The 15733-nt window shown below is 48.7% G+C and overlaps 1 protein-coding gene across 2 annotated transcripts in view; it reads right to left on the bottom strand.

The window, feature by feature from the left end:
- Mroh2a (maestro heat-like repeat family member 2A) overlaps positions 1-10657 on the bottom strand; it is a 46730-nt gene extending 36073 nt beyond the window's left edge. The window contains exons 1-12 of one of the 2 annotated variants that reach the window (XR_005489298.2): positions 10514-10653; positions 9600-9693; positions 9341-9522; positions 7483-7614; positions 7167-7329; positions 4672-4770; positions 3445-3596; positions 2800-2943; positions 2063-2155; positions 1838-1916; positions 1619-1732; positions 577-653 (exon numbers count right to left, since the gene is read on the bottom strand). Coding sequence is in view for 1 of the 2 variants with exons in the window: in XM_056984630.2 (XP_056840610.1) it covers positions 577-653; positions 1619-1732; positions 1838-1916; positions 2063-2155; positions 2800-2943; positions 3445-3596; positions 4672-4770; positions 7167-7329; positions 7483-7614; positions 9341-9522; positions 9600-9678 (1314 nt within the window). In the remaining variant the exon portion in view is untranslated. Of the gene's footprint in view, positions 1-576; positions 654-1618; positions 1733-1837; positions 1917-2062; positions 2156-2799; positions 2944-3444; positions 3597-4671; positions 4771-7166; positions 7330-7482; positions 7615-9340; positions 9523-9599; positions 9694-10513 lie in introns of both variants that reach the window. The other variant, XM_056984630.2, reaches the window with a different exon arrangement.
- Positions 10658-15733: the final 5076 nt, after the last annotated feature.

Genomic DNA, 15733 nt, shown 5'->3' with positions numbered 1-15733 from the left:
TCTCCATCCCATTCTAACATTGGTTACCTGGTCTTAGCAGCCATGGTGGGGAAACCTATGTATTTTTTTCCATTCTGGTCTTCCTTGGGTATATAGTAAAACACGCACTACGGTAGGGGTGGGGCTCAAAACTAGTCATATTTCTTGTGTCTTTGTGGCTTCCAGACTTTGAAGACAGTTCTATCTAAATCTCTACTCCTAGTGCACATGCCCTGCCCCCGCTTCCTCAGAGCTTCTCTGACCATCCCTTCCCATCATTCCAAGCTAGCTGAGACCGCCTTGCAGCCCAGGACTGTGGTATTCAGCTAGCTGAGGGTGTGCCAAGGAGAGTGCCTCCCCAGTTACTTTTCTCACAAGCAGTAAGATTGCTAGACAAACCCTGTGTGGACAAACCCTTTCTTCCCTGTAAGGTAGAAGCGGGGCGTACAGCTTTGGAAACCCCTGGTCTCTGTGGCAGCACTGCAGCTCTCACTGGCTACGCTTTGCCCTGTCTGCATCCAGGGCTAAGCTGAAGACAGCCATTCCAACCTCCACCCCTTAGCCTTAGCTACCCTGGCAGGGTCCCCTTCCTGTTACCTTGGACCGAGTGTCAGAGAGGGTGTTCTTGACGACCCGGATGGCCAGGTAGATGGTCTTGATATTCATTTTGGGGTCTGGAAGAGACAGACCAGCCTGGGGAACTATGGCTCAAGAAGAGAGGGGGTGGCTTGTCCCTGACACATCGCATTCGATTCCCTTCACAGAACACAGGCTCAGATTGACTTGCTTAGGACCCTCACTGGTAGGCTTCCCGTGAGCACGGCCCTCTCTTCGCAGAACCACATTCACGCATACACGAACACACACATGCACACGCACGCTCACATGTGGAGGTCAAAGGTCCAAGGCATGGACCCTGTATCCTCCTTTATCATTCTTCTCATTTTTCTCTCAGGACATTTGTTTTTTTTTCCCTCTGACCCCCATCCCTAGTGTGGGTTATAGACATACAGCGACACACCCAGCTCTTTACATGGCTGCTGGGGTTCTGAACACAGGTGGTCATGCTTGGATAGCCAGCACTTTTACCCACTGAGCCACCTCCCCAGCCTCCACGTAAGCTAGTCTAATGCTTTGTGTTAGCGCAGTGCTTTAATGAATATCTTGGCCTGATTAACTTTGGGTAATTATTGCCTGGAGGACTGAAAAAGGATTGTTAAACCCATGGTTTGGTTCTTATCCAACTAAGCACCCAGAATTGTTCAGCCATTTGAACCCATCAGTGGCGTTCAAGGAGCTGGTTTCTGTGACCCCTGGCTAGAAACCAGCAAGAAATACCTCAGAGGCTGAATCCAGCTAGACCCAAACAACTCGTGTAATGATGGTTGTTTCTTTATTTATTTTTATTTTTATGTGTATGAGTGGTTGCAGCAGGATTTAGGCTAACTGTGAAAGTCGAGCCCCGAGGGCAGAGGTACGGAGGGGCCATGGTGCTGGTTAGAGTCAAGACTTCGAGATACAAAGCAATCAAGAGGCTTGGTCACCCAACAGTGACTACAAATAGTGCTGGAGCCAGATAGGAACTTCACTGTCTCCCACCCCCCCCCCCCATGGTGCCTGTCCCCTCCAGCTGGCTCACCATCTGCGCTCACTACGGCCCTGATCAGGGCCAGCGTCCCCACACGGAGAGCCTCTTTGCTCATCTCCACCTGGCTGAAGAAGAACTTCATCAGCTCCTTGGGGTAGGAGCGGGCTGCAGGGCAGAAGGGGGATGTGTGTCAGTCAAGGCCGGCGGGCTCTGCCTGGATGCCTGCACTCAGCAAGGGGCTGGGCCTCCCCAGGTCCCTGCAGACCTCACCCAGGGCTATGAAGCAGTGCACGATCTCCATCAGGTTCTGACTGCTGAACTGCTGCTGGGCTGGGGCCTTGGAGCACACCTAAGGAGTAGTGTGCAGGGAGGGTGAGGAGGCCACAGGCCGCATGGGCGGTCCAGCCCCATAGGCCTGCATGCCAGCGGGATGCAGTGGGGGAGGGAAAACCATGCTCCAAGGCAGTTTCCTGCTGACGCCCTCCCTGGCCTCACCTGGACGTGCAGCTCTGTGAAAATGGGGTGTAGCAGCATCGGGGGAATAGGGGTGTTGGTGGTAACTGACGCTTCTAGAATCTGCCTCAGGACCTGCAGAGGGGATGGTCAGAAGGCCGCAAGCGACTGCTCCACTAGTTTCGTGCTACTCAGCGGGCCATTGCGTTTATGGTATAGGTTCCCCGGTCCCACCCCAACCCCACACCAGCTGACTGGGTGTCGAGGCTCTGTTTTCTACAAGATGAACTTCAGCCAAGCCTGCCTTTCCACCATCTCTGGATGACTCTTGTGCCTGCAGGCAGCTCTCTAGTCCTGTCCTGTTCATTTCTGCTCCTTGTTTTTACAATAAAGGCCCCAAGCCCTGTAAATTTGCTCCATTTCTGTGTGCACCAGCCCAAGCCAGGCCGGCACTCAGAACCTACAACATCTCCACCTCCCATGTTAGAGGGTGTGGAGGCTCCGAAACCCATTCCACCCAGAGCTCTGGACTGTGTCCCTTTGGTTAGAGATAAAAATCTCTTTGGGTATAACTGCTTAAGGGTCCAAACACCCCCAAGGTTCTTAGCTACAGTAACCCTAGAAATCTAAAGCAAATTCCCTGTGGCCTCCTGGACCCTTTGAGATCCTTCTACCTGGAATGACAGCTTGTTTCCCATGGGTCATAGAGGGTACAGATGTTGGGCCTGCTGGTACCTGTGGACTCTTGAGGACCAGAGTTTCTTGAGTCTGGTTCTCACCTGTGTGATGAAGAGGGCCTCCAGGCCACCCTGGAACTCAGCCAGCAGCAGGGGGATATAGTCGTACACCTGTTCCCTCAAGTCGTCATTAGGCAGGAGAAGGCTCAGCATGGGCCTGAGAGACTTGATGACCCCCAGTTTCACCTGTGTAGGAAGTGAGGTTCCCAGAGCCCCAGCAGGACCAGGATCTTAGCGACTCAAAACACTCTCCAGCATCATACAGATGGGGAATTACAGACAGGGTCCAGGCCTTCTCCTAAAGCCCCCACCATGGTCAGTGCAGTGGGGTCAGACTACCCGATATGAGTCCTACCTGTAAACAAAGCGACCTTGGGCAAGTGCAGAACAAACAAACCTCAGTTTCCTTGTTCTTAAAGTGGCCCTGCCTTACAGAGTTGGGATGAACACATTGTTCATGGTCAAGATATCCAGCAATTACCTGGAATGGGGCAAATCCCTTCAAGTCTCAAGACTTCATCAAAAGCTCTCTGTGGGCCTTTGCCAAGCTCTAACCCCTCATCCCTCCATCATTCACAGAGCCCTGGGGTCTCTGGAGCTCTGGGAACTGAACCCAGAAGTTCTACAGCATCTTCTGGGAAGTGTAACCCAGAGGATACAGAGGCCTCTGAGCACACCAAGTCTCACCTCAAGGTCCTGGTGGCGCAGCCACACGGTCACGAAGTATCGATACATTGGGAAGAGCTTCACAGCAAACTGGTCCTCAGTCATCACAGGGTACAGGCTATCCTCCAGGTGCCTCAGGTAAAACTGCACCGTCTCACAGAATGTCTCCATGGCTGCAAGACAGGCAGGTGGGGTCAGAGGGGCCAGGGTTGGAACCACTCCTTCCTGGTACTCTTGGTGTTACCGAGTCCCCTCCTCTCTACTCTGTTGGCTGTTTGCAGACCCCTGATTCCGTATGTCCATGTGAGCACTGAGCACACAGTTATGACTAAGCCCCTCCCCTTGGGGGATGCAGGATCAAAGTGGGACCACAACCCGGAGATGCCAATAAGGGCAGCAACAACACAACCTCTTTTTCTTAGGCATCAGGGTTTGGGGGCCCAAACTAGTGTCAAATAACCAAATCGCAGGGCCAGATGACCAGATGTAAATAGCCTCTAAGGACTTCGCAGAGACAAGCCCAACCGAGGGCATGTGAACTGCCTTTTCCTTCCTGCAACTGTCTCTCATCTTTCTCTGAAATACTTAAGTACAGAACGAGTTACATAGAGTCACAGATATGACCATGGTCTTCTAAAATGTACCCACATTCCCCCAAGGGGACAGATCATTGGCTACACTGGTTAGCTTTTTAAATATAAGCTAGAGTCATCTGGGAAGAGGGGACCTCAGTTGATCAAACACCTCCATCAGACCAGCCTGTAGACAAGTGTATGGGGTGTTTTCTTGACTAACCATTGATGGATGAGGACCCAGCCCACTGTGGGAGGTGTCACCTCTGGGCAGGTGGCCCTGGGTTGTATAAGAAAGCAGGCTGAGTAATTCACGAGGAACAAACTAGTAAGCAGCCTTCCATGCCTTCTGCCTTAGTTTCTGCCTCCATATCCCTTTATGCTGGACATCAAGTTGTTGGCTAAAACAAACCCTTTCTTCCCCAAGTAGCTTTTGGTCATGGTGTTTGTCAAAGCACCTAACTAGAGTGAGAACCAAACAAAATAAGAGACTGAGCAACCACCAGGTGGGGACAAACAAACCTCTCAGCCAACGAACCCTTGTCCCCCTCCCCATCCCCTTTCGCCCCCTGGTTAAGGCCTGACCCACAGGCCCAGGTGAGACACAGGCCCAGGTGACCCACAGGCCCAGGTGACGCAGGCCCAGGTGACCCACAGGCCCAGGTGAGACACGCACCGCTACAGATCACCTGGCGCATCTTGGCTTCGTTGGCAAGTCTCAACATCGTGAATATGGTAGCCAGGGTGATGCCCATGTACGGCATAAACTCAAACACTGTAGGATAGCAAGAGGCCACAGGAAGTCAGGGAAGGGGTTGAGAAGGGAGAAGGCAGAGAGGGTAACTCTACCACCTACTACCTCAAGACTCTGCAGTCTACCGGGAAACCCTTTGCCACCAGTAAGATGGCGGGGGATAGGGTGAGGTGAAACATGCTTTGAAAGGGTGAACCAAAAGGAAGAGAAGGGAAAAGATGTGAGGGGGAAGCAGGGAATAGAGGAGCTACAGAGGAGGTGTTGGGGGCAGAGAGCCACAGGACAGGGAGAAGGCTGATGTAGAGAGAAAGGGAGGGTCCTAGCCAGGGAGCATGTCTGTCTCAAGGGCATATATATGACTCTTGAAGACTTGGTATTCTCTATTCTTGGATGGTACCACAGATGAGACAGCAGACAGGACTCACAGACATAAGAGCATCCCATAGGAGACCCCGGAGGCTCAAACCTGGCCCCTCCACTCAAGCTGAGCGCACCCCTCCACATTTCCTGAACTCCTAGACTCAGAGTGTTTTTCTAACAATGAACTAATTCTCTAATCTCCTCCCCAGCAGGGTCCTTCTTTCAGATCTTTGGGGTTAGTATCTGTAAGCCCAGGCCCACCCATGCCTGTGGGCCATCCAGTTGCTACCTCCTTTTTTCCTCAACTCCCAGCCAGGCCTCCATCCCCTGCATGCCAGGCAGCGCCCCCACCCCTCCGGCTCTAACTGTCCCCTCTACAGAAATGGTCGTGTGGTCTGGACTACGAGTGGCTCTGACTTCACAGTGGTGCTATCTGCCCTCAGTAAAGGCCCCGTTCCCACGTTTGTGGTTAGGTCTTTTCCAGTATTGACATGACGCAGACATTCCTCTTTCACAGCGCTAAGCAGCCCGCTGCTACAGAGGAAGACTAAGCTCAGCCCACAGTATGGCTGAGCCAGGATGTTGTCGCATCAGTCGGGCTCAGTGCATCGTAACTAAGGATATTTTCATGTTCCCGTGAGTCCGTCAGAATGCAGTCCTATCGTAAACTGAGGGGCAACTGTGCCCTCCTTCTCGCAGTCCCGTGATACCGCCCTGTGGTGCTCTTGACAAACCTTTGGAGACACCACTACATTGGGGCTTCTCTAGGCTGGGTCCCTCTTATTCCCTGAGTGACAATGGCTTTGAAACCCACCTGCCAGCCTGACCTCTGATCTCTTCATACCAGAAATTTCATCCCTGCCTGGCCTCTCTGTTGACCTCACTCAAAGCTAGATCCTTCCTTGGTCACTCAAACTCTCTCCCTGTTCTTCAGACCCTACTGACTGACTCATTCACTCCTCCACTCAGAGCCCTAGCAAGTCCCATCAACCAGGGCCATTCACGGCTGTCCACTACCCACTAAGCATGTCCCAGCCCAAGCACCGCCCTCTCCCAATGGGTACCTTCCACCCCTTCTCCATCTACACAGTGGCCCGAGTTGTCTCCCTGGAACTGGAATTCCACCAGACAACTGCCCCTTAGTAATCTCTACTAGTTTCCTGCACCTTAAATAAATCTAGGGGCCTAGGGTTGCTGATCCCGGCCTGCCTCCCTCACCTCATGCCCATCTCCTCACTCTACATCTCCAGCCACAGGCATCTCTTGGGTCTTCAGTGAAATCAGGCCCCGGAAAAATCCTGCCCCAAAGCCTTTGCTCATAGTGTTCTCAACAAGTGGGTTTTTTTTTTCTCCCACTGACGCACGCACACACACACACACACACACACACACACACACACACACACACACCTCTCGTCCATCCTTCAATCTCGGCTAGAATATAGCTGTCTCACCTAGAGCCCTCCCCTTCACTGCTCTCAAACAGCCATCTTCATAGCTGTCATCTCTTAAGCATTTGTTCTCCTGCGTCCTTGTGTGTGGTCCCTTCAGAAGCCAGGAACCATATGGCTTTTCCTCACCACTGGGACCCAGCACCCACCACAGGCTCATGGGGGCAAGAGCTCAGTATGTTTCTGCAAGTGGAAAGAAGAAGGAGAAACAGGGGACAGGGGTACAAAACAGAGTAGGGGTGTGTGGGGAGATAAAGGGGAAGAGAGGAGACAGACAGACAGACAGACAGACAGACAGACAAAGAGGAATTGAATCAGAAACACCAAAAAGGAATCTTAGTGTTAAGAACTAGGCATAGAGGGGGCTGGGGATTTAGCTCAGTGGTAGAGCGCTTACCTAGGAAGCACAAGGCCCTGGGTTCGGTCCCCAGCTCCAAAAAAAAAAAAGAACCAAAAAAAAAAAAAAAAGAACTAGGCATAGAGGGGATGTCACAGAGATAGAGAAACACAATGGGTGGGGGTCAGAAACAGAGGTAAAGTGTATGACAGAGAGTAAGAGGTCAGCTCAGTCTGGTCAGGAACTGGGGTAGGAACTCAGATCCCTACCATTGCCATTGGCCAACTTGGCCAGAGTGACGATGACAAACTCGTCAGTGAGGTTGAGGGGCTTGAGATGATGCTGTAGTTCATACATGACCAAGCTGAAGTGGTTTCGGGACAGAGCCACCAGGGTCTCACTGGCCACCTCGGCGGTCTCGAAACCCTCCGTCTGCAGGGGGACAAGAGAGGCACCACTAGCACCCTCCTGGTTTGAGTAGGCTCAGTCTGCCTTAGCTCCATGAGAGAGCCTGGGTCAGGCTCAGCTGCAGTCCAGCGCCTGGGTCTGCAGAAGGAAGGCATGGTGGAATCCAGGCCCCATTACCTCTGTGATAGCCCGCATCTGCTTGGAGGCAATGGCCACCAGCCTTTGTATACAGCGCTCCTCCATCTCCCCTTCCTGCTGGATGATCTCCTGCATGATGTTGTAGATGTTCATCTTGCGCTGGGTAGAAATCTGGGAACAAGCATGGCAGGTAGTAGAAGGGGTGGGGGCTTTCCCCCAGCACCACCCACTACCTCCAGTTCCTGCCTCACCTCCCTTCTTCACCTGCAAAAGGGAACAGCCACTCTCTGGTCATCTTGCCTCAGATCTCCTCCATCTCCAGCCCCTCCCAATTCTGTGCACTCATCCAACACCCCCTGTCGCTAGGATTTGCAAGTCATTCCTCTTGGCTCAGTCAATGGTCAGCCGGAAAGGTGTCATATGGTCAACACACAACGTTATTCACACACTAAATAGTGTCAGGCTTGAGAGGACAAGAGGCAAGTTCACTCTGACCTTTGCCCAGGTCAAGGACTCGAGGCAGGAAACACATCTTTCCCTCCTGCAGCTTCTGTGTGGACAGCACTGAGTACCAAATAAGGTGTCCTGGTTTGGGATGGATTGGGCGGATGGCTTGTGTGCCCAAGGCCATATCTGGATTGTTACATTTGAGAATGACTCTTACTATGTTCATGTGTGCGTGTGTGCATGTGTGTGTGTGTGCATGTGTGTGTGTGTGTGTGTGTGTGTGTGTGTGTGTGTGTGTGCATACAAATGGCGGCCAGAGAACAGCCTTAGGTGCTGTTATTTAAATGCTGCTGCTCACCTTGGGTTGGTTTTGGTTTTTTTTTTCAGACAGTGTCTCTCACCGGCCTGGAGCTTGCCAGGTAGGCTGGGCTGACTCCTCCATCTGGACCCAGAGATCCTCCTGTTTCTGCTTCCTAACTGCTGAGATTACAACTGCACACCGCCATGCTTAGCATTTTTATGTGGGTTCCAAGGATTAAACTTGAGTCCTTGGTTTTACAAGGCAAGCATGTTGCTAACTGAACTAATCAATCACGGGCAATTTTACATGGAGCATCATGAGTCTAGGCTTTGAACTCTGAACACAGAGGAGCAGTGAGATCATAAGGTCAGTAAGTACTTCGTGGCTCTAGACCAAGCTCTCAGCCTTTATTATCATCACTGCCCCTGAAGTGGCCTTTTCCATGTTTTCCTAAGTGTCCTTGCCACACGAACCTTGGGTAACCCAGGTTTAATGTATATACACAATGGGCAATCTGCACTTTATACATAAAGAACAGTCAAAAGTCAGCAAATAATCATGTTTTCTGTACTTTCTGATGCCTTGAGGTCTGTGGATGAGCAGTGCTGTAGGGCCTGCCCCTCCCGGCAGTAGCTACTGTTAGTTAAATATCTGATATGCAAGACCCCAAAGGGGTCATGACCCACAGGTTGAGAACCACTGCCATAGAAGAACAGCCATGAAGATGGTGTCAGGGCAGCTGTCAGTAAGCCAAGAGGAGCCTCAACAGAAACCCAATCTTTGGGCATCTTGACTAAAGCCTTCTAGGATGTAGAACCGAGAAGAAATATGTATCTGGAGTTTTAGCCACATAGTTTATGGTCCTCTATTATGACAAACTGTAATCCCAGTCAATCCACAGACCAGTCCCCACCAACCAGGGGCCTCCCAGTCCTGCCACACCACACACAGAGATGCCTCCCAAACAAGTTGCTCTAACCTCAAGTAGCCCCGGTGAATATGGGTGCCTCTGGTGTTAGCCATCTCAGCATCTCAGCCCTTAATACTGTGTTTGTGGTGACTGGAGAGGTGTGCTGAATGGTGGGTGGACTCCCAGACATCTGAATGTGTCTGGTCAAAGAGGAGGTGTGGTGACTTGGGTGTCCCTACCTCTGGCACCTGTAGGCAGCGGATGAGAGCGTTCATCACCACACAGGGGTCAGTGGTAGCCTTCTCTGTGATTATCACTGAAGCCAAGGTCTTCCGCATGTCCGGGCATGGCCCTGTGGTGTCTGTCTTTGCTGATTCACTGTCCATGATGTTCAGGAGGTTGGTGACTTGAAAGAATGTACCTGGCACAAAGATGGTGTAGATTGGTGCTGAGCGGCCAAGAGGGACCCGTGATGTGTTGATGTGGTTGACTCCTTACCGTCATCCTCTGGCTCTAAATGTGCCAGATGCTCTGCTTCCTCCAATACGTCTTCATTCAACTCAGCAGCTTCATCCATGTCTCCTCAAGCTCCCTTCAAGATGGATGAGGTTAATAAATACTCTGCCTGGCCACACTCCCTAAGAAGACCTCCCAGGTGGGCAGAATCTGCGTCTCCATTTGAACCGGTAAATAAGGCAAAAGGAACGGGATGTTCCATTAGATGCAATGCTTGTAGGAATTCCCTCCCTTGAGTTGCTTGTGTTGTTGGCAAAGGCGATGGGAATTGACTCTCATGTTGTTCACGTGGGGCTTTTCACAGACTAGAAAGACACTGCCATCGCCGAGAGGAAAGAGCTGTGGTGCATGCTGACTATGGAGGGACCATGGGGTTTGAAACTGGGGTTCCCAGTCCTGTGACTACAGGAACTGAATTGTGCCAACCATCCCATGCACTGAGGAGAGGCTGTTGAGCGCCAAAGAGGAAAGTAGCATTACCCACAACTTGGCTGCAACCTCTAAGACCATGAGCAGTGGACCCAGGCAAACCACACCCGACTCCTGCCTATGTAGAGACTGAGATAGCGGGTACTTTTTTAATCAGCTAAAGAAGTTATACTTTGCCACACAGTCATAGATGATCTCATATGCTTAGTAAAGACGGTCTCCTCCCTCTTCTCTAGATATTACAAATTTGGGACTACAGAATTCAGTCCTCTCACTAACTTTAAGGGCTGACTGTTTAACACCCAAAGTTTCTTAATGAATGACAAGCCAGAGCAGATATCCCCCTTTAAGGACCAAAGTTCCCTAGACCCTTCCTCCTCCAGGCCCAGTTCCTCAACCCTCAACCCATGATAGCTCTTCAGAGGATTCCCAGGACCTAAACACCAGCCTTGTCTCGAAGTCCTCACCTGTGTAGAACAAAAAATGTTGGCTGAAGATCTCTGCTCTTTATCTAGTATCCACCAAAGAAAATATGAATAATGGCAGAATCCGATCTCCACCACAGACATTCAGCCTCCTCCATGGTAATGCTCACGAGAAACAGGACTCCTGGCAGGGGTGGAGGTTTCATTAGAACCATCACCGTTATATCCCGGACCCTTGGAACTTTGAGAGCCAACTGCCTCCCTGAGGCACTATCCACCAGAGCTTCTGGTACATTGGGCCGAAGTCAAAGCTTCACACCAAGTTTCCATTAAATATTTCCATACCCAGAGGTGTGTGCTGATGTATGGTGGCCTGTTTGGGAAAAGGAAATCGTTAGTGGGGGTTATAGCAAAGATTCAAAAGGGTGGATGGAGGTGGAGCCCAATATAGATGGAATCAAGGGAGGGAAGGGAGGTAAGAGGATGGTATGGCTGTGGGAACTCCTTTGTCACTAGGACTACTCAACAGCCACTTGAGGACTTGTGTCCTCACAACTGGACCAGAAGCCAGGCGAGGAGGTGTGTTCTCACTGGGAGAGTCTCGGAAGATAAGGAACTTCAAAGACAGAGAAGAATACAGTTTCTTCCTTAAACCAAAAGTGGTTCTCAAAAGACTTCCTGGTCACCTGTTGCTGAGAGAGCTGGCCAAGATCAGTGATTTGTACAACTGGTCTGGGGGCATCCTTCATGAATTTCAGGTTAACAGACTAAGGTTCAGAGTCATACTGACCCAAGGTTTCTTTATTAAAATTCCATTTAAGTCTGCCCATCTTGCCAAGTGGCAGTTTATACTGGTTAGATGGACATGATATTTTGTTTAGTTTTTTATTTGTCAATTTGACACAAGCGAAGGTCATCTGGGAATTGGGAACCTCAACTGAGAAAATGTCTTCATCAGATTGTGAGTCTGCGGGACATTGTCTTTCTTTTTAATCTTTAAAAATTATCTTATTTACATGTATGGGTGTTTTGCCTGCAGGTTATATCTGTACAATCTATGAGACTGGTACCCATAGAGCTCAGAGGATGGCATTGGATCACCTGGAACTGGAAATTACCTCTAACTCTTCGTTCCATCCCATTTCTACTCCGTGGAATTTAAAGGGTTAAACAATGAGTTTCTGGGCTGGAGAGATGGCTCAGAGAGTAGCAGTAATAAGAATAAGTGCCCTAGTTTGAATCCCTAGCACCCACATAAAAAGCCTGTCATGACTCTGTGTGTTTGTAACTTCAGATTTGGGGGTGGAGATGGATGACCCTTGGGAGCTTGGTGGCTGGCCAGCTAGCTGAAACAGAAAGCTTCAGATTTAGGGAGAGACTCTGCCTCAAGGAAATACGGTAGAAAGTGATAGAGCAGGATACCCAACATATTTTTCTGGCCTTCTCATACATGTGGGCACGCATGTGCGAGCCCACGCGTGCACACACACACACGGAATCACACGTACACTTGCTTACGCATGTTTTTTCTCTCTCCCTCTCCCTCTCCCTCTCCCTCTCCCTTTCCTTCTCCCTCTCTCTCAGGATTAAAATGACTTCCCTATACTCCACACCAAACACATCTTTCCAATAAACTCCTGCACTGTTCCTCATTCTGGCCACTGGAGACACATTAGTCAACATGAAACAAAACATAAAGACAGTTGTTCACTTCCTCCTCCACCTCCCCACTGGGCCTTCTCAGGACCTTCAGTGATCTCTCAAGTCCTGTTTCAGGTCAAAAACTATGTTGACTACATGCCTACCAAGTTCAGCTAAGCATGTTGGATACAGGACTACAACGTGCCTTTGTCCTCTGGGGTCTTCAGAGACAATACGCAAGTATTGTATGAATTAGAACCAGATGTAAACATGTCAGCAATTGGTTTGCAGAGACCATGGGGGGGGGGGTACAGAGACCCAGCTGTAAGGCATTTTCTTAATTAGTGATCAAGTGGGGAGGGCCCTTTGTGAGTGGTGCCATCCCTGAGCTGGTAGTCCTGGGTTCTATAAGAAAGCAGGCTGAGCAAGCCAGGGGAAGCAAGTCAGTAATCATCACCCCCGCCATGGTCTCTGCATCAGCTCCTGCCTCCAAGTTCCTGCCCTGCTTGAGTTCCTGTCCTGACTTCCTAAACCCTTTCCTCCCCAACTTGCATCTTGATCATAAAGTTTTGGGCAGGAATACAAACCCCTTGACTAAGACACACACACACACACACACACACACACACACACACACACACACACACACACCTTTTAAAAAGCAAAATGTCCTTTAATCAATTGTCTATAGAGGGCACTAGGATCATGAGTCTGGTGAGGAATTAGTGGGTTATGTTGGTTTTCCAAGCAAAAATTTTTCAGTTTTTTTGTTGTTGTTTTTGTTTTTGCTTTAGTTTTTAGATTATGACAATGATGTTTGATTCACATACAACCCATTCTTATGTGTTACAACTCCACCAAGCATCCAGCTTTTCTTCTTCGGGTACTAACTAGGAAGTGAGAAATGAGCTTAAATGTATATAGGTTATATAAATCTCATATTTATCAGTTAATTGCTTCTTGAGTTTCCTTAGAGTAACATGAAGACAACATAGAGAGAAAAATGGTGCCAAGAGTGAAATTGTTACTCTCCAGAGGTTGGAAGAACTGTTAGAATTGATTGATGGAAACATTTGGAAGAGAAGGTTTACAACGCTGTAAGATGAGCCCATGATGCTCATTCTTTGGGGGAAGAATCGGGATGATTTGGTTATACTATGTGTGTGCACTGAGACTTTGAGTAATGTTGACCTTAGAGATAGTGGGCTAATCAAGTTTTATGCTGATCCATCTGGAGAGGAGTTTTGTGCTGGGCATGAGGAATAAATAGGAGCGAGTTTCATCTTCTACACATAAGCATCCAGTTTGACCAGGATCATTCGTAGAAGGCGCCATGTTTACTCCAATGTGTTGTTGGCTTATGTGTCAAAAAATGTATAGGTGTATGGACTTATATCTGCATCCCTCAATTCCATTCCATGGTTTAATGTTTCAGGACCATGTTTTTCTTATTACCACAGCTCTGGACTATTAACTTGAAACATAGAAGGTGATAGAAACTTCCCAGTGTTTTTAATTGTTCAATATTGTCTCAGCTGTCATGGGTCCTGGGTTTCCATATAAAATTTAAGATGAGTCTTCCAATTTCTATAAAGCATTACATCAGAATATTGATGGATTACAACGACCTTGTAGGTGGCTTTTGGTGAAATGGCTATTTTCTCAATATTAATCATGCCTGCCTATGAACATGAGAGGTCTTTTCACCTCCTGCTATCTTCTTCAGTTTCTCTTAATGTTCATTGTATGAGTCTTAGGCTTCCTTGGATAGACATATTCCAAGACAATTTTGAGACTATTATGAAGGGAATTATTTTCCTGATTTCTTTCTTGGTATGTTTTTCACTTGTATATTTGGAGTTCTTGGCCACTGGGATTCTTCTGGACTCCCCCAATATTACAGGCTATGGTCAACCCTCTTAATTACCTTCCAGAATTTGATGGTAAGGCACTATTGCTGAAAACACTACATACTTGAGTCACAGAACACAAAGGACTCAAAATGGTACTTTTCCAGAATCTCTACTCCTTCTGACTAATTTTCATAGTGATGGAAGGTGCTATGTACACTACCAGAGGAAATAATCACCAATCCTATCCCATCTATGAACACAGTGAGCCACAATAATGACTGGCCGGGCAAGACATGCTCACTGGTACTGTAGTGGCATGAATGTCATAGGTGTAACCAAGTACTTTATGAATGAAATTAAGGCACACTCCATAAGATGAAATTTATACTTGGCATTAACTTCAGGTCCAAGGTCCCATGGGTAGACGGGTCATAGTTCCAAGAGAGAACCTACTGTTGATGCTCTACTAGATGGCCATTGCATTAAACTTGTTTCTAATGAAGCATTGCTCTACCCGTAGATTAGTGGATCTCTCAACCCTCATCGGAGAAACTTTTTTGTAGCAGACGATGATTAACATAAAGACCCACAACTGATCAAGATGCAGAGAATAAAAGACTTTAGAATGCTCAGCCTTGAAGACGATGTCTACTTCCTACACCCTCCTTCCAAGACTCAGAGGGTTTGTGGGAGTAGGGGAACAGAAAGATTGTACAAGTGAGAGGCAATAGATGACTACAAGATAAAATGCTTCCTGGATACATCAGGGCAGTTTCACTTATGAATTCACAGCACTTAAGACAGCAATCACAAGACCGGTGCAAGTTCAAGACAAATAAGATCTATTTCAAAGCCTTTCCAATGGTTCCAGGAGATCGAGGGTACTTGATGTTCCCATGGCTACCCAGGCTTCACTTCTCTGCACCCAGCCAGCCTTCATTCCTTATTTGTGGCAAAAGACCCAAATATCATCCATCGGATGCTGGTTTTACAGATATGCAAATTCCAAGCTCTGTGGTCACTGGAGGCTTCCACCAGATCTCAAAGCCTGGGAAACCAGGCAGAGCTGTCTAGCTAGATTGGCACACCCAATGCTGTGTTAAGTAGTGAGGCTGAGAGAGAGAGAAGCCAAAGCTATAAGACTCAAGGACAGAAGAGATGCCATCAACCTGCCACATCTGTGAAGGAAGGATCCAGGAAGTGTGAAAATCAGTTTGAGAGGGCAGGCCCATAGGATGCAGCCTCTGAAGTCACAGAAGAGGGGATGGTCATACTCTTTGGGAACCTGCATCCCTCCAAAGTGTGTCCTTGGTACCAGACAAAGATCTTTGATGTTTGATGCTTCCCCTATTCTTCTTTGGAGGGATGACACCTCTTTATTTCTCCGTGACTCCCTTTGAGAGTAGGGGACGTTTACGTGATGCCTGCCCTCCACTGATTTTGTATGAGATTGGGTCTTTGGTTTTGTTCTAATATTTGTTTTTCCGGTTGTTTCTTTTTACAGAAGCTCGAAACTGTCCCCAGTCTTGAGGAGACCTTGGACTTAGACTTCCATCGCTAGAACAGTAGATTTTGGGATTGGCTTTAGACAGAACTAATCCATTATTGTTTGTTAGTTTTGTTTTTCAAGACCGGGTTTCTCTGCATAGCCCTGAATGTCTTGGAACTTGCTTTGTGGACCAGGCTGGCCGATGTACTCAGAGATCTGCTTGCCTCTGCCTCTCTAGATTAAGGCCTGGCATCGATCCATTTTTTAACTGTGAAATGA

Source organism: Rattus norvegicus, chromosome 9 (assembly GCF_036323735.1).
Source record: "Rattus norvegicus strain BN/NHsdMcwi chromosome 9, GRCr8, whole genome shotgun sequence".
In the NCBI taxonomy this organism is placed as follows: Eukaryota; Metazoa; Chordata; class Mammalia; order Rodentia; family Muridae; genus Rattus; species Rattus norvegicus.
This window is presented reverse-complemented; position numbering and strand designations above follow the sequence as displayed.